This window comes from Apaloderma vittatum, unplaced genomic scaffold, assembly GCF_000703405.1.
Source record: "Apaloderma vittatum isolate BGI_N311 unplaced genomic scaffold, ASM70340v1 scaffold12498, whole genome shotgun sequence".
Classification (NCBI taxonomy): Eukaryota; Metazoa; Chordata; class Aves; order Trogoniformes; family Trogonidae; genus Apaloderma; species Apaloderma vittatum.
The window spans coordinates 18910-38881 of NW_009732470.1; the positions used below are offsets into that span (position 1 = coordinate 18910).

A 19972-nucleotide genomic window follows, 5' to 3' on the forward strand; every position below is an offset into this window, starting at 1 on the left:
GAGCTATTCAGTCAAACGCACAGAGTGACTTCTGAGAAGTGAAACTCTGGGGACAGACTTTACTATCCTTTCCTGTAAGTGAAATAATGCAGATTATCCCCATATAAATACTTAGTCCATATACTAATTTCTCTTAGCAAGTACTGTACGTTGCAGAAGAGATCTACTGTGGATTTATTGCTTAAATATTCATATTAAGGTATTGCAGACATTTCAGTTGTGTTTGTACTACTAACTTAATGAAAACAACTATTCCTTAAATTTTTACAAGAATTTACTCTGCAACGCACAAGATGAAAAAGAATCATACCAGCAAAAAACTATTTCAGTTGAAAAAGACATTTAAGATCATCAAATCCAACAGTTAACCTTGCAAAGCCAGGCTCACCACTAAACCATGTCTCTAAATACCACATCTACAAAACTTTTAAATACTTCCAAGGATGGAATCGACCACTTCCCTGGGATATTCCAGCTTCCTTTTCCTTCAGACAGAAGACTAGACTGCATGGATTTAACACAGTATAAGGATCAGAAGTCACAAGGCCCTGTCAAGCTTCTCCTCACCTCATTGATGAATGCACCGAGCCTGAAGACTGAAGAAGCTGAAAAGCTCACTATAGAAAGACATATTTTCAAGTGACCCTGGTAAAAAGCAAGCTTAAAAGACACTCAAAAGATGAGATGAGATCAGACTCAGATTTTTTTATGTGAATTAAAAGATTGAAGCCTTTCAGGGACCAGCAAACGTCTCTCTCTCAGAAAGGTGGGACAAGGAAAAACTGTGGAATCTGAACCCAAAACTTCCTTCTACTGAAAAAGGAATCAAGAGGAGTTTCTGGAACAAACTCAAATTGCTATTTGTTTTACACTGGCTTCAGGTTTCCGAGCCTCATTTTATTTTGCACTGGAGAAACACGAAATGTAAGCATCTAATGAAATAACATGCTCTGGGAAGAGAATGTGGAAAATTGTCAAATGGGACTAGCAAAAAGTAGTTGTAATATGAGCTCTTAAGATGAAATACTTTTTGGAGAAGGTGCAAGATCAGAACATGGGAAGAGATTCCAAACATCACACCACATAAGGAGCTCGAGCTAAAAGTACAATAGCTCCGCTTCTGCTATCACAGCGTCAATAAATAAACATAATGAAATTCATGGCACATTATTGCATTGCTTGTATCGCCTCTATTCATTTAAAAATGATGCATACTTTTAAAATAATTTGCAACTTGTCAAATGTCTGTGAGCAGTGCAGTTAGACTGGTGCTTTAAGAGGCATTTGTGAAGATCTTGTGAGAGAGCTTGATACAACTTATATCAAAGATGGAAGCATGGGAAAAAGAACAATAACTGCTACACCTGAAACTGCTAGTACAGTTGTATCCAATATGTTTACCCTGTTCACCAATGATATGTACTTACTGAAGCTACTCTGTCAATAAAAACCACATTAAGAACCTTTTGAAAGAGCTTCCCTGTCAATTAGGCTGCAGATACATTTTATCGCTCCAGTTTTCCTGTCAATTTAATATACTGGATCATATTAACAGTACTGACTTGTCAATAAGCCAAATCCGAATCCTATTAATGGAGTTATAGTGCCAATATAATCGGCTTCCTATTTATCAAATTCCCCAGTATTTGGGAAAGCTGTGAAATGGGATTATAAGGTTAGGTCACATACATCTGTCTCTATATTACATAAATATTTCTGGAACTGTGTCCTGTTGTATAAAGAAACACGTGTAATCACTTTTTGCTGTTACACAAACTTCAGAAGACCGAATAGCATAATTGTTTACCACTGCTGAGAAAACATTAAAACATCCTCATTTATCATGTTATGTTTCCTGCTTGCTCTAAGCAATGCTGTTGTTTTATAAGACAGTCTACTTGTGTGCCACACATATAGAACTGCTAAGAGATGTATGCACTCCACTCCACTTGCACAAAATAATATCTGCTCCAGAAAATGAAAGGAAAGAGATGAAGCTTTTTTTTTTTTTTTTTTTAGGAATAAAATATGAAGTATTCCACAGTTTCAATGCTTATGTAGTGCTTGTACTGTGCTGTATAATCTTGGTGGAACTGAAGCTTGTAAGTATAATTCTAGTGTAACAGAAATCCCTGGAAATAATTAATAAAAGGTAGTGGTTCATGCATAAAAAACAGTAAAAGTTCAGCAAGTCTTCTATTTAATAGAAGTCTTAATGAAGTTGAACATTAGTTGCTTTTAACCACAGTCAATATTAAGCAACTACTTTGACTGGATTAGCAGAATATACAACACACCATTAAACCTGATTATATTAAAAAAATCTTATGTTTAAAAAAAAATAAAAAAGAAAAAAGTAATTGCATTAAAATGTACTGGGCATTCTCTTATGAAATTAACTCTCTAGATCTAACATGAAAATATAGGTTTAAAAAAACATTGTCCGAAACAACAGTTAAAGGTCAATGAATCAGGTTGCCAATTATATTTTCTGGTAGCAGATGGGTGCAATGAAACCTAATGATTGAATTTGAAACGCTTTAATACACCTTTTATCTATGGCTCCCACCATGCTGAGTTTACCTTAGTATTCCTAACAGATACTATGTTTACTGCATAACAGACTCAACTACAATTAGCTAACTAGAATGAAATCTGCACTTAGCACAATATCCAGCTTATTCTAAGAGCATCATACCGTGAACTCAAAGTAGCAGTACTTTTGGGAGTGTATCTTTGACAGCATTTGTGGAGTTTTTGATTTTTCGTTCCAATCTACATGTTAAATATGAAGTCTAGAAATTAAGACATTAAAACTAAAGGGAAACTTAAAAAAAGCAGTGCCTTGAAATTTAAAGAGATGACCAAAATATTTGTTACAATTTCAAAAATATTGTTCTCTCCTTATGTTTAGAACTCTTTTTTTTCTGTATTAAAAAAACCTTTCTTGCCTTCTTTCATGCACATGGATTCCACAGTGTAATTGTGCACTCCCAGTTTTTTAATTTTAATTTTGAGACATATCTGAAACCTCTTACTCAGCATGAATTCCTGGTGAAGCCAGTGAGTATCGCAAAATTTGTCCTATTCTTACTACTGTTTTTTTTCCTGTTAAGATGTTCAAATGTTTTCTGAACAAAAGCTTATAAAAATGCCACTACTATATGGTGGAGGAGACCAGGCTATGTACTTTTGACACTGGCAGACTGTTTCATACTCACCATATTTAGTAAGAGGAAATTGAGACATTGGTTATTTTTAATCTGTTAGTTTGTGTTAACATCTACCCACTATGTTTACCTTCATCTGTCCAACCCATACTCTCACTAAAGGCAACAATAAAACTCCCACAAGTCATGACCTGAGGTCCGCTGAAATCAATGGATGTTTTCAAACTGGTTTCAATAGCCCTTGGATCAGTCTGCTTACTTCAATTACGGGATAAGCGAGTCTTTACATAGAAAGCTACATTCCCACAGATACATATGTTGTAAGCTGAAGAAAGCTGCAAAGGAGCAGGAAGACTATTATAATAGGGATAGAAAAATGAGAAGAAACTCTTAAATGTAATATACCTTTATCCCAGCATATGGTCATCTCTGTGGATAGCATTTAAATAGATTTGCAATGGCAATGACAGGGAAAGGTGGTTAACTAGGCAGCAAACACTGTATGTGGTACAAGACTTCAGTTCTACATTTCTTCCCTACAGAGTGAAAAAAATTAGCAGCAAAGATAAGGCAGAACTTGGTTCTGAAGCCACACTGCCTGCAAAGAAAACACACGTAGAGGAACACTGAAGTTTTCTTCCTAGGCGATAGTCAGAAAAACAAGTAAATCTAGATCACCTCCTTTCCTTTAAAGCCGCAACATTATCTCCTTTCTCTTCCTAAAACCCTTCCCCAGAAATGCAATAATTCCCTTAAATTCCTTAGGAATGAGGAAGAAAATCACAGATGTTAAAACTTAGATTACTACCCTCTGTCTAATTTCTTATTTAGGTCATGAAACTCTTCATTTCAACATTTTGTTTAAAATCCCCAACTAGCTATTCTATAAACATTTTGTGATGGGATACAAAGCCCTACTTTCACACAAATACCTTGGCATAATTATTTCCTCTTAGCACTAGAAAAAGACACGCCACAAAATATGCTGCCAAAATAGTGGCTGAATTTATGACAGAACAGTAGATCATCATCAAACTTCACAGCTTCACATGCCTGTACAAGGAGATTTTCAACTGTAGAATGGTGATGAGTTGATTTATTATTTGTGACATAAGATAAATAATTTAGGCTTGAACAAATTTACCAAGCGGTTCTGTCCCTAAATAAATTTTAAAGCCATAACAGTCGTATGTTTATGAGAGGTACTTCATAAAACGGAAAGTCTGATAGAATACACCTTGAATATAGTAGCAATGGTCAAGTAGGCTTGGACAGAAAATATAAGGCCTTTCTGCCAAAAGGCTTTGTACGACCATCTACAGCTCCGTCACTTCAGCGTTGACCTACTGTGATGTCTTCATACAGGACTCTATGTTAAATTGATTCAGAATAAGCAAAAAAAAAAAAATAAAAATCTTTCTTGATAGGATCACCTCATCCAGAACACAACACTCATGTAGGGATTGCTACAGGCAAACTATAAACTCAGTAAGTATTTAAGGGCTGACTGACACGTAAATTCTTAACAGCCTGGGAAAAAAAGTGTTCTGGGTTACATCTCTCATTACAGCTTGCTGTACTGAGACTCCGAAATCAGATTTTGATGTTAAAATAAATATTCATATAAGAAATGTTAACTACAAACATTCCAGGATTAGGAAAAGTCCTCTTTCTCTTCTAGACTGCTATTGGATTGTCAACAGTTAGGACACTGCTGTAAGTTTTACCAGGCATATAGAGACTGAACATGAATGTTAATATGTGACTGAGGGGCTAGCTAGGATATAGCAATTAAATTATGGATTTGCCTCCCTGTCTAATTAGCAGGATGCTCACCCAGCATGTGAGGACTTTTTGCAACAACAACTGAGGGATGTATATTTATTCATATACTAATTTATTTATTTATTTGTTTGTTTGTTTATTTATTTATTTAGCCATGGGTCATGAAATCCAAAGAAAATACTTAATGGAATCTTCTCCAAATAATGTCCACATCACATCAGAAAGGTTCCTGAGTTGAAATTCAATAGTGTGTTGGGAGTAAAGCCTCTTTCAAAATGGGAAGAGAAATGAAAATGCCACAGGTACAGTGCAAGAAATTCCAGAGAGAAACTCATGCAAAGGGGAAAAAAAAAAAACTTGTTAGATTGTTCATACTGCTCTTGTTTAATATTTAAACTAGATAATGTGCAGCACAGACTAATGCTGCTCTCTGCAGGTGGATCGTGAGTCCACATGAAGCCACACCAACTTCCAACTTCATGGGAACTCAACATGGAGTTAGATGCTTAGCTACAGAGAATCATCTTCAGGAAAGGAGCCTTTGCATGCAATTCTTATACATATATGCCCTCAAAACTTGTTTTCGGGTAGAAAAGCTCATTACGAGATGAATTAGATTATTTCTGTGTAAAGTTACCAATTTATGTAATTGCAGGGCCATCCTAGCTTACTGGTGCTTCTTTCTAAATAAAGACACCCTTGTGCCATTGGGAATAAAATAAAGACCATAAAATACTATGAGACTACTACACGGCCTTCAGTTCACGTGCAGCTTTACTATTGCAGCTTAAATTCCTAAGAATGAGTAAACTTGAGTTTGCTCATTGTTTTCTTTTTTTTAAAAATCTTCTCAGGCATAAAGTAAGAAAATACAAAATGCCCTTCTAAAATACGCTAAGATCAAGAGCAAACTCATTCACTTTCCATAAAAATAGAATTAGGAAATTACTCCTAGGACCTTGTATATCAAACTTCGTTGTAGAGACTCTATAAGGTAATGGTAGAGAGCTCTGTTTCCAAAGATTTATAATAGGCTTGCTGCTTTAACCTTAACCACAGCATAACAAACAGCATCAGTTGAATGATAATCCAAGCTACCAGCAATCTTAAAAATGTGCAAGGAATAGACAGATACTGGCAGGAATTAATCTGCCATTTTCACACATCTGCCCAAGGGAGGTATTGTAATTGCAAAAATTTACTCTTAGACTGCTGAGACTCATAGTAATTATATTTCTTTTTTAATAGAAATAGCCACAGGTAGTAACAAATTGGGTTTTGAGATGGGGAACTGGGCGTGCATTCTAACCCAAATTACTATGTAATTGTCTTTATTATAAAATACTATAGAAAACCTGTGACTCAAAATTTAAATCAGAACAAAATCCTTCCTTTAAATAAAGTCTTCTCCTCCCACAGATATGTAACATGTATGCCTATTTCTTCATTCAGTAATATCAGCAAGACCACCATGACTACAAGTAGTGTATCTTTACCTAAAGATCATTGCAAATTATAACCAAAATTCCTGAAGCTTACATTTGCTTAATAGAAACAGCTTTCTCTTCATTCAAGTAGAGTAAATTAACATGTAGGTCAAAAACTGGAAATCCAGCTCCTCTTTCCTCAGTTTCCTTTGCCAGTAACGGGGAATGAAGAAAAGAGTGTGTATGGTTTACATATATTTCAAATGAACTAAAACTAAAGTGTTCTTCAAAACTCTAGAAGCCTGTTTGAAACAAATGAGCACAGGAAAGTGCTTAAAATTAGTCATTTCATGCTTGAAGGAATTACTATTCATTACCATCACACTATTACAATAATCAGACATATACTGTTGGGAAAGATCATATATATGGTGGCAAATGAATAAATAATAAAATAACTTAATCCAGTTACTTCTACTCCTTGCAGTAATATATCTTGTCAGTCTGGAAAGAAGCTACAGGTGGTTTAAACAGGCAAAATACATTGGCAGATTAAGCCTGTGTATTGAAAGAAATAATAATAAAACATTTTGTTTTCCCCTCTTTCTCACCCAGTGGCTACAAAGCTGACTGATATGTTCCTTGCCTCAGAGCTACAAGATGCAAATTATCTTGTGCTTTTTAATATCTAACACAGTTGATGGAAGCAATTGAGTGCTGATTACTCTCACGTGTCATATGACTTGTACCTCCTTTTCATCATTACTCACAATCTTGAAGTCTGATAGCTGGATGCACGGTTTTAAGCAAGATGTATAACTTCTACCATGAAGTGGAAAATGAGGTTCTTCCTTACCTATACTCTTGCCTTGGGGAAAAAATGACAACAGCATTTGTCTCTAAACTTGTTGCTTTCTAGGTTGCAGCAACAAGTGCAGACTGACAGAATCTTCCAAAACACTGTTATACAGCTATATACAGATCATATATAATACTCCAAAAATTTAGGTGCACATTGGCAATGAATTGTGCCTGTTATCCAGCTAGACAGTTATTTTGAATCCTTGCTGTTCTTATATCTATATATCTCCACATATACATTCATGCACGCAGTTGTATTATCTGACATGTAGTCTAGAAATCTAAATACTTTCTAAGGCATTGTGACCATCATTTTTAAAAGGCTTTAAAATTCATTATTTCCTGAGCACTCTAAATTCCACTGTATTCTTATTGTCATTTGATCCACTGCAACGATGAAGAGATCAGAAAAGAACACACTCAGTACTTTACAGCTGTGATGGGATAATCTTGCTCATGATCATCAAAGAAGGATTGTTTTTATGATCTTCAAATCTGCATATCAAATTACACAAGTCTATGCAAAAAAGCAAAAATATCAAAGATTCAGACATCAGGACTGTCTTGACAGAGTACTAGGGAATGAAGTTGGAGGCTAAGTGAAACTAACAGCTTTTGCAGCTTTGTAGTGTTTTTTTAAGCAAGAGAGAAGCAACAGGGAGCAGTTCAGCTAACACAGATTCACGGATTCTGGGCTGAATTCTGCACAGGCTTACGCACATCAGCAACTCCATTCCTGTAAGTGATCTATTTAATTCAGTCATCTTATTGACCTAAATTAAAATATTCACTGAATAAGTGTTTTAAGGATCATGCCTTGAAAGATGTAATACTAAGTTCGTTTCCATAAGTCTCAAAATTACTTATGCACTGGTTAAGGACATGATCCTGTTCTTTCTAGATTTATGGAGAAGCAGACTTTTCCTCAGTAACAGTGAGAACAAAGCCCAAGTGCTGAACATAAGGTGCTTTATTAAAATAATATTCTTCTTTTTTTGTAATCTTTAAATTTTTAAAGAATTTAAAGATTTTCATTAAGAATTAAGGAAAATTTATTTAACACGCTTCAGCTCACTTTTTTTTTTTAAAACTGAATTGTAGATAAACAATCTTAACCATAAGTGGTTGCTTAGCAATTAGCAAAGAACGAGACAGAAATATAGTAAGTAAAGAAACTGGCTGACATATTCTGTGTTGGAATCATGGCATTCATTAAAAACAACAGAATTACACCAACAGAAGTGTAAAACAAAATTCTATTAATAAAAGAATACATATAACTGTCTTTAGGAACAGATTATTCATTTAAAAGCTACAAATTGTGATTCACATGTCTACTTTCTAAAAAATGGTTTAGCTATTATTAAAAATACATTAAAATCCTTCAAAATTTGACGAAGTCATTATTTACCTTTTGTTTTTAATTCATTTGTCAAGAGTGCTTCCAATGATTTTTAAAACAGTATATATCTACAAAGCAAGCAAGAGTTTAGAGCTTTGAAGACTTGAAATTGATTTTTAATGCACCAGCTTTCAAACACTACAAAGGCTGCACTCTGCTGATAAAGACAGTAAACAAGAAATTGTCCTTTAAATGTTCCCTTTAATGTTTTTCTTTAATTAAAAATCAATCAAAAAACACTGAAACATTAAAAATCTTGAAATTAAGACATTAAAAATATTTCAGGTTTTCTGACACATGACACATTCAAACTAGAATGAAAACTTATAATGTTACTTTTATTTACTTGCGTTAGTTTAGACTTTCTTTGTACTATAAACATTGTTAATCAATAAGTGAAAACATAGAAGTAGTTTGTCACAGAATACAGTTATTTTTCTTGAGTAGAAATATTAAAAAATATCATGAAATAAAACCAGACATTATAAAAGTAGAGAAGTAAAATGCTTTTTTAATACCTTTAGATTATTTTAATATATTCCTTGCCTCTAATCAGACCAAAGCCTATTTATGTAGATTAGTTACATCTAGAGTCTCATTTATCCAACCTGTATTTATCCTTTGATCACAAAGCTTGTTAACTTAAATGGTCTTTTATTGTTATGATTCGTTTTCCCATAATTATGCAGTTTAACTGCCTGATTTTTTTTGAATAAATATATGCAAACGCGCCAATCATATTCAGCAGTGTTATGCTGGATGCTCAATGAACTGTAAGAGCCATTTCAATACAATAAAACTGCCTGGAAGTGTTCCAGGGCAAGGACTGCAAATACCAGTAATCATAGTGTCACTAGAACTAGTACAGGCAAATACAAACGTGTCACACATACATCAATAGATGGTCTGAAACACTGCCTGAAACTAATTTTGCATGTCTATCACTGTAAGAACTTACAAAGCATCGATCAGAGGTCCCACCCACACAGCTGAAATTAGGTGTTTCTATCTTGTAGCAAGAATTTTCCTTTCCCCTTCATAGTCCTCCTCTGGTGTGCCATGGAGACTTCAGCACATAACCACCCAGCGAGGCGCAGGATGAAATTAGAAACTTCTCTATTATGGGTAAAAATACTTCATGAACCAGAAGAACTCTGATCTGAAATGTATATCACAAAGCTAATGGAAATGTTTATGGCTGAAATAACATAGTGCTCATTTGAAGGATTTTCCTTGCCTGGATCACTTATAGCGCACTAAATTGGAAACAGGTCCGCATGGGACTCATTGTCTTGAGAGATGAAAGAGGACACATCCCCTCACTGCACAGAAGTGAGATGCAAAGTGGTCTTTATGTTGTCCCTCTGTACAAGGAACACTTATAGTCAGCTGAAACTATGCAGTTATATCTGTGTGTTGAGGGACTCTTCAATTTTGAGGACACATCATCAGATGAAAAAAGGAGTTATCTTCTCATCTCCAGCAAGTGAGATGATCTTCTGCTATCCTTTCTCCAGAGGTAACACCACTAACTAGAGGAAACAATTCAGGAGAAGAAAGAGATGGTTCTCATGTGACCTTAATAAGCAGGAATTGTATCAGCAACCTTTGGGATTTAGCTAGAAAATATATGACTGCTCAAGGAGGTTATTTAAAGCACTGCCTAATATCCTAATTAACACGGACATTCATATGAATTTGCTTGTTCTTGAATGTAGTACTTAATCCTGAGTATTTTATCTAAAATGTTTAATAATTTATCTATTTTTTCTTTCTCATAGGATTTACAGTAATTAATCCAGAATCTTCTTCTGTAGGGGAAAAAAAAAAAGTCTACAGTAGACTAGAAAACAAAGGTTGTGCTAAAAAGACCATGATAAATATATTAATAGTGCTTAGAACACACCCTGGCTAAGATTTATGGCAGGCTGTGCATTGCTTCATTTCGTCGCGCCGTATCAGCAAAAGTAGTAACTAGTTAATCTCCTTGTTGCTCCCTTAAAAATATAACACATGTAACACTTGAACTCAGAGAACTTTTCCCCAAAATCATGCTGCCACTCTCTTCCTAGTACCTTTTCTTTTTTTTTCTTTTTTTTTCTTTTCTTTTCTTCTATTTAGGTAAGAGCCCTCAGTAAGAGCCTGCAGTCCCCTGAGAGTTTCACTTTCTTCCTATATTTTTGAACCCTTTAGCATTAATTTCACCACTTCACTTGTTACAGCTGAAGTAGAGATACAATTGAACATATAAAGCTCTCAGGCTATCTGCTGCAAAAAAAAAATGTCCAAACTGCTTGACTTTGACCTTTTGACATCAAAGGATTGCTTTTATACTTTTAAAGATAAAAACAGAGCTGTGTTTCTGCTCTGGTCAACAAATCATTGTTTAAGTTCTTGTCACAGAAAATTCTTACCTGGTGGGAAATACCAGTAGAAGTGTCAAAATGTCTATTTTTTATATGTGTAGGCATTCTTTTATCTTGAAGAGGTATCTCAAAAACCTTTGCCATGCATCCTGTATATTTTCTTCAGAAAGTAAATACCAATCCATGTAGACAGACTTTTTATATGTAAAATGGCTGCCTTGCAGAGAGAAACCTAAAACTAATATGATAGAGCATTTTATCTCTTGTAGAAACAATAAAAGAAAGAGAAAGTAAGCAGGATATTTAGAAATATATGTATATGTAAATATTTACATATATATATAAATATTACACAGTATGTTAATGTTTCTTGGGAAGGAAGGTAGTGAAAATGAAGAAAAAATACTGGGCAGGGGGGAAATGTAAAAATTGCTTTTGAAAACAAAACTTCAGCTCTCAACTGGTGTACAGCCAAATGTTGTGACTTGGGAAGAAATTCTTTTTAATGACATTTTTTATCTCATTAGAGAAGCCAGGTTACATCTATGCTTTCTTAATATCAAGTGGTATTTGCAAATATTTTACACCTACCTAGTGAAGATTGTTGACTTTTTAGAAAAATTCTACATTGCACGCATTTCCAAAAATTTATGAAAACATGTGAAAGTATATGTTAGCACTATGTTCAATGGAGTCTTTGATTTCTTTTTTTATCTCCATACTCGATTATGTTAACGGTTGGACTTGGTGATCTTAAAGGTCTTTTTCAGCCTGAAGGATTCTATGATTTTATATTAGACTTCACATCATAGTTACAAAATCTTCTAAATTCCATTCCCCCCAATTGTTTGTACAGAAGCCATAACAAAATATCACATAAAGTTGAAATCTAAAAATAAGGGGCCCAATCATATTATTTTTAGCTATACTCTGTAAGGCTCTTAGTCATAGTTTTCTCTAGAACCACTGAAATCATTGATGAAGTCAAAATTATGCTATTGACTGAAATGTGAGTAAGAACAGGCCTTTTCATCAATGTGGGTAAGGATAACAGAAACCTCACCAAATCTGTTGTTAGAAGACAAGTCTTCAAAGGACAAGTCATTGCAATTGTACTCATAATCACAAATTTGTGTGGATTTAAAGTTAGGTAGTGATAGTGAGCACTGAGATGAGGGAAAGCTCGGACAACTTAAAGAGTCATTTAGAGCTGCAATCACTTGCTTCATGCCTTTTATTTTAACTGCGCTAACTTTCTTCAACTCTTATACTTTATAAAACAGTAAGTTTATTGTGTTTATTGGTCTATATTACAGCATTTCGTCTTGGAAAGTTTATCAGATCTCATGTACACCTGTATATCAGAAATGTCCTTTTGAAATAGTATTTCTGCAAACAGTACCAGCAAGCAGCTCAAGATCAAGACCAGAGCAGATGTAACACAAAACAAGAGCCTAATTCTGCTTCCTCTGCTTATTTCAGTAGTCAGGATATATGCCGTAGTGAGCAGTATTTTACGAGATCTGGTTCTAAATTTTATGCACATTTTGTTACAGTACTATGCAATCTATCTTGACAAAAAATGAAATAACGCATTATGAAAATACAGGAAAGATCCTGTCCTGAAACTCTTACACAGCTGACTCTGGTATTGACTTCATTGAATAAGTAAAACTAAAGCTACAGAATAATGTAATGCAAAAACTTACTAACTGCAGACTGTATTTACACAATGCAAACATTCACAGGAGTTCTTTTTGGGGACATCTAACCTTGTAAAACACTGTAAAAAGTACCATAACGCATCCCAGACAGGTTATTCTGAAGTTTCATCTGATGTCAATTTAGTGTCCTTAGATATAGCCCTAGAATACACAGCTGCAAAATTTTGGGGATTGTTGAGTATGAGTCTGCAAACTTGCAGATGTGTTGAACTGTCCCAGTATCCTCTTGGTGCAAGATGTTAAGTTCTATTAACCGTATCAAGAGAGAATAATATTCCTTATTTGCAGTGGAAGATATAAAAATAAAATAATACCTCTGTTTTCAGACAGTAATTTAAATCACTGAGTATGAATACAACTTCCGTGAGGAAAGCTGCTGCTCCTTATATCGCAGCAGCTGCAGACTTTATGCAATCTTGAAGTTTCTGATCTGAAGTTTCTCAAAGTAAAGCATAGAACAGTATATCTAAAGACAGAGCAGCACTAATATAGCTTATGATTTTTATTTCCCCTGAAGTCTCTGTCTTCTAAGGTACTATCTTTTTAGGTACAGGAACTTGACAGTAATCTTTTGACACATCAAAAACATCAGGTGCCTGAAGTATTAAGTGTGATCTGTACTTTACCTTAAAATGCTGCAGAACTGCCTAGTATATCAACTATGGTGATTCCCAGATTGAGAACCGCTTGCAACAGAGTCACTCTTTTTTCACTGTTGTTTAGCAAAAGCTGTGACCACTGTTTTATTTATTCACACCTGTCTCATTCCTGATGTATTTAGAAACCTCTCCAAATTACACCACAAACATAACAATAAATTATCTTCAGGATGATCAACAGTATTTGTATATATAGATAGTTTGCTACGCTAGTGTTATGTCAAGTTGAGGAACCTATCTCCAGAACTTATTTGTTTAAAGAAACTATGTTTCCCTTTAGCCATCCAGTCTTATATATTGGAAACCTGCAAGAAGAAATTGTGACTTGGTCACACAGGGAAAGGCAAACTGATTAGCTCAGAACTTTTTGGTAGGAGAGATTTGAACTTATATGTTTGAGTTTGTACATGATATTTTTTTCTCTAATGTTTGCCTTTAAAAATAAAGAAAAGTTCTGTTTCTCTTAGTCAGGCCAGTAGGTCAGCTTGATTTACTCACCAGAATGAGATAAATAGAATTTGAACAGTAGTCTAAAGTGAACTCAAATCTTCTTCCAGCCATATAGAGTTTCCATCTTGTCCTGCTTTCCTCTCTTTTCTCATCAATAAAAATGAGTAGTTTGGACCTTAAGTGACTCAAAGGTCACATGGAATTTCGAATCTGGCAATGAGAATTTTGTAACACTAGCCTACATTTAAATATTTTTAACTTATTTGTCTTTGAAAGCACTGTTTCTAAAGTATGTTTAGAATAAGAGTGCTGAAGTTAAAAGCAATGAGACATAAAAGTGTAGCTGTTCTAACCTCCCAGTATGTTACTAAACATTGTTCTTCATACACATCATCCTCATGTGCACGTCAAATCACATCACATGGTCTATTTTTAGAGGCCCTAAGCACTTGTAAGTTTCTTGTGCCAACAAAAAGCTGAAGGTATACAGCATCCTGTATATATGCATGTTTAAATTATTTAATTTTTATGATCCTAGAGAAGTCCATTGATTCATAGAAGTAATACATGCAACCATGGCACATCTGAGTAGACACATAAGTTGTTAAAAACTGTGACCAATGTGTAACAGAAGTCACTTAAGAGAGGTGAGATTATACTACTCTTAGACATGCCAGGCAATATTTTATTCAAGAACTGGTCATTTTGGGTTAATATGAAACCCATAGTCACTAAGTAACTCTTTGCTCCACAGGTATACATTGATATAAATCAGGCTTTCTGTAGAAGAAATTACTATTCATGAGAAATAGGGGAATCATAACCCCTACTGACTTTACTAGATCTTACTAGTAAGAAAAGCAAAAAAATTGTTATGCATTTCCAATAAGAGTGGGAAAATTTGGATCTTACTGAGAAAGAAATTATTTATTTGCTTTAAAATATTTACAGACTCAGTTGGATGTACTAAGTAATAATATAATATTTAGCACGTATATATATATCCAGAGATATATAAGTACGTGCATATATATATAAAACTCATAAACTTTTCATAACAAGTTCCTGATAGAGAACTCTGCCATTAAACACTTGCCGAGAAAATCAGTGAAGAAAAGCAGTTCTATTGTGTGAAATATATAGCTTGAGATTGTTGTGGTTCAGTAATATATCTGGAAAAACAGAAGTGAATATTCGCTAGAGAACACTTATACAATCATTTACCTTTCCCTTACTGAGGTAACGAAGAAAACTGCTTTTCTGAATTGACTAATGAAAGGAGATGATTAAGCAGCTGTTTGGATTCTGTATCTTTTTTCCACTGGCTATACCTTTGATTCTTAACTGTGCAATTTACTTTTCCAGGGACAGGTTTCCTGGAGTGATTAAGAATATAGTAGATCCAGAGAGAGGGCTGTTCCTTTACTATTTTTCCCTAAGTCTGCAGTTTGAATTTTACATGAGGCAGAAGTACAGTCACAGACACAAAGTAGTGTCTACATTCTAAATGCAAATTTTATATAAAATTTACTCCAGGGATGTGGAGATGGAGAATATAAAATGTATTTTAGTAATGCAAAATTATAGTGAAGAGGATCGGGTTTTCCCATCTAGCTACTTTAGGTCTGCCTTTCCTAAATAGAAACCTACTACTCTGATTCATACTGTTCATTTGTTTTGTCAATACAGCTACAAAATACAGTATCAATAATATGTTTGAAGAGTTTACTCACTAGGGAAAAATGAATGTTTCTTAATGTACTGGCCAGACCATCTAAATATTCAAAACCCTCTGTGTAGATGTTCAGGTAAAGCAAAATTACTGTTAGATATACCAATACTTGCTATGAGGAGTTACAGTTAACATTTCCCACAGTTGTCATAACGAAAACTCTTATAGAAACCACAACACACCTTTTTAAGGGAGGAAATTCCTCTTTTAGCTTTATGTAGATCTCAGAGAAAAAATTCATGATTGATATTATACAGTGAACACTGTAAAAAAAAAATCATATTTTCCATAGGGATTTTACACTACAGTTGAATCTTACTACTCAGTAGCATCAATACATGAATTAATTGCTTTATATAGACATTATATGGTTGTAAGAAAGTATCATCTTCTGCCTTTTAGTATTACATTTGTCAATAGAAAAAAAAATGTGTTTTTTTTTTAGCATTCTGACAACTCCATTTTACAGTAAAAAAAAAAAGTTGACATTACTTAAACAAGTGTCACTGAAAGCTACTTGTTTTTTAAAGCATGAATTATAAATCAAATTATCTCTGGTTGTGCCCTAACCTAAAGTCTTTCCTGAAGTGTCACTTTTTGTTAAAATCAATTTCAGATTTTAAGTATTGCTCCACTCACCTAATTGATAGCAACATAATTTCATGATAGGCATAAAATGAAATTGTCTCTGTGACACAGCTCAATGGTGGGTTGAGGATTAGTTCACAGTGACTTTGTACAGACAGTCTTTCTTCCTTTTTTATTCTTTTTTTTTCTTTGGTTTTTTTTTTTCCCCTAGTTACAAATATTCAATTTAGAGGCTATCAGTTACTGGAATTTTGATTACTTAACTTGCCAATTACTGACGGCCACTTCTATTTAGTTATAAATACTAGACGCAGTTGGCAACTAGAACATTCGGTGTTCACAGACCACAGAGTATGATGACTCCAAGGTATTACGAATTTTCTTTGGGTACATCAAGTGTCTACAGTGCAACTTCTTTCCCACTTGCTGCATACAGAAAATGAGTCTGTGTCACTTCTGATACATTCAGCCCATTCCCCTATGACTCAGAACAGCATATTAGGAGAACCACAGGATAAAACAGATATGACATTTCAAATATATTTAATAGTCATTATCCAGAGCCTGCTTTCAATCCAAATGTTAAAAATCACTTTGGAACATACCTGTAGTATTTGAACATTAAGCTGCATTAATCAAGAAGTAATACTTTAAATTAAATCAAATGGAGCCAAATTCTGCCCTCACCTTTACCCCGTGAGTTCACTGTTCTGGAATATGTCTTCTAAGTCTGGACTTTAAACTACCTGCTAAAAATTCAGTCATTTTTTGATTAGCACCCCACATCCAATGGTCCAAATTCTGCCATTTCTCACATTCACAAAACTCGGTAGAGGACAGAGTGGATATAACTGGCAGCAGAATGTAGTCCAGCTTTAATTTCTAAATGAGCTTTGGTAGAAAAAGACAGAGCATGTAAGTCTTTCGTTATAAAGCAATCATCAATATTGACTCAGGCTACTGGAAATCTGACTAGTCATTTTCCTGTTTTATGACAGGATGTCAGTTTTGTTAACATTTGGGGGTAGGAGGGAATCACCACACACATTTTTCTTTCCATTTGACTAAGCAATGCTTTCAATGATGAAAATTTGGTGGTTTATGGGGAGAGGAGGAGGCAATGGGGCCCCAGTGAAACTGTTCTGTGTCAAAAAAATAAATATTTATGTATATATATTTTAAAGAAGGAAATTAAAAAAAATAAAAACATAGATCTTGGAAAGATAGCTCATATTTACATACAGGTTTGGAGGGCTATATTACCCTGTTGCAATAGATGTCCCCAGTGTGTAGACTTTCTCCCATGTCCTATTAGATACTGCAGATGATATGGCTGCTTCAGAAACACCCTCCCCCTTCTCCACCTCAAACCAAAGCAAAGTGAAATCTGTGGAAGCGCCCACCTCTGTCTGATGATCTTCTGGGAAAATACCCCAATGTGCCCTAAATGTACTAAATGCCTGACTGAACTCTCACGTGCACCTCTTCTGCACTGTCATAACTCTTGTTTGCTTCAGTGGGCATTTACTTTTGAATGACATGGGAAACGCCAGTGTGGCCGCAGAACCAGACCCACTGGATGTGGTCTGGTTCCACTTTCATTAGTCCACCTCTCTTTAGTGACTTGTGTTGGTCCCCTCAGTGGTGCCTTACAGCAGATTTCACTGCAGACAAAAGGTAAAGTTAAACCAGCGTCTAAAGTGAGGTCCGGGGTATTCTAAAAGTCTCCTACCTGAATTATGGACATCCGGCTCGGGGGAGCCTCGCTGGCGTTAGTCCCTTGCCCTGTGAAGCTGGTGTGGCAGCCCACATGTCCCTGGGGTACAGTCAGGTTGTTGGAGGCGGGCTTCAGGTACATCACCTCAGACCTGGGAGAGCTGAGGGGCAGGCGGGTCTGGTAGTCAAAGTACATGGGTGAGGTGGCCAGAGATGGGCTGCTCACCACATTCATGACATTGAGGGGGCCCCGGCTGTCCTCGCCCTCACTGGGCACCAGCATAATGTCATTCTTGCTGATCTTCTTCTTCTTGCCCTTGCTCCCTCCACTGCCATTGCCTCCTCCTCCCCCGCCACTGCCTCCCCCTCCTCCCAGCTGAGGGTGGCTATACTCGGCAATGCGACAATTATAGGTGCGGATCTCCTTGTTCTCTCGCTTGCACTTCACGGCAATAGTGATCATGGCAGCCAGCAAGATGATGGATACAGTGCTCAGCGTCACGATCAGGGGCAGCGACAAGTCCCAGTGTGGTCGCCGATGCTGCTCGCCATTCACCTGCGGCTCCCCCCCCTCGGCGGCCCGCCAGCCTCGGGCAAGGGCCCTGCCAAGGCTCTGACAATGAGCTTGGCCACTGCAGAGAGGCTGGGTTTGCCATGGTCACTGACTTTTACCACCAGTTCAGCCACAGGGCTGAGCTCTTCCCAGTAGGGGTGCAAGGTGCGTATCTCACCACTAGTGGGGTCCATCTCAAAGAGGTGCTCTTCATTGCCTTCCACAATCTCATACGTGAGGCGCCCGCTCTCCCCAAAGTCACTGTCCAGGGCACGGACGGTGCCCACTGGGTAACCCACCCCAGCATTGCGTGGCACCTGCAGCTCAGCGGTGTCATTGATGAGGGCAGGCAGGACAATGAGCGGTGCATTGTCGTTGACATCAAGCACAGTGACACGCACCGTAGCGTTGCTTTCGCGGTGGGGCGAACCCGAGTCTTTGGCCAACACACGAAACTCAAAGTGCTTTGTCTGCTCATAATTGAAGCTCCTCAGGGCATAGATAGCACCATTGGTAGGGTTGACAGAGACATAGGTATAGATGGAGACATCACCCACATGCCCGGGCAGAATGGAGTAAGATACTGTCCCATTTTGGCCGAGGTCAGGGTCCTGGGCCAAGACAGAGCCCAGGTACTCTCCAGGGATGTTGTTCTCAGGCACCTGTAACACATAGAGATTCTTGCTGAAGCGGGGTGGGTTGTCATTCTCATCGAGGATTCGGACAGAAAATGACTTGGTGGAGTTGAGTGGGGGATTGCCCCCATCACGTGCCACAATAGTCACATTGTATTCGTCCTGTGCCTCGCGGTCCAGGGGCCGGTCAGTGACTACAGTGTAGAAGTTGTCATAGTTCTCCTCCAGGGTGAAAGGGACAGCTCCGGGCCCGCCGCCACCACCTAGCACCCGGCACTGGAGCTGCCCATTCTTGCCTGAGTCACGGTCAGTGACCCGCACCAGAGCAATTACGGTGCCCGGTGGTGCAGCCTCACTCAGGGCTCCCTGGCGAACAGAGACAAAGCCAATGGTGGGTGCATTGTCATTGCGGTCGATGAGGCGGACAGTGACCTTGCAGTGAGCGGGGATGGGATTGGGCCCCAGGTCCCGAGCCTGGACATCAATCTCAATGAGGCCGCTCTCCTCATAGTCCAGGTTGCCTTTGACACGGATGAGGCCACTCTGTGGGTCAATGCTAAACAGGTCACGGACACGCTCGGGTGCGTATCCACTGAAGGAGTAGAGCACCTCTCCGTTGGTACCCTCATCAGCATCAGTGGCATTAAGGTCGATGACAGCAGTGCCTAGAGGTGCATTCTCTGGCAGCTCTACCACATAGGAGGCCGCCTCAAAGACGGGGCTGTTGTCATTGGAATCAATGAGGCGCACGTTGATCTGCACTGTGCCCGAGCGCGGTGGGTCACCGCCGTCCAGTGCTGTCAGTACCAGGGTGTGGTGACTCTGCTCCTCGCGGTCTAACGGCTTCTGGATGACCAGCTCCGGAAACTTTGTGCCATCACCCCGGGACTTCACATCAAGGGAG

The 19972-nt window shown here is 37.1% G+C and overlaps 1 protein-coding gene across 1 annotated transcript in view; it reads right to left on the reverse strand.

The window, feature by feature from the left end:
* LOC104278539 (protocadherin-17-like) overlaps positions 1-19972 on the reverse strand; it is a gene marked incomplete at both ends in the record, with an annotated part of 27293 nt that overhangs the window by 7048 nt on the left and 273 nt on the right. The window contains 2 exon segments of the mRNA XM_009875548.1: positions 17897-18448; positions 18451-19970. Coding sequence (XP_009873850.1) covers positions 17897-18448; positions 18451-19970 — 2072 coding nt within the window.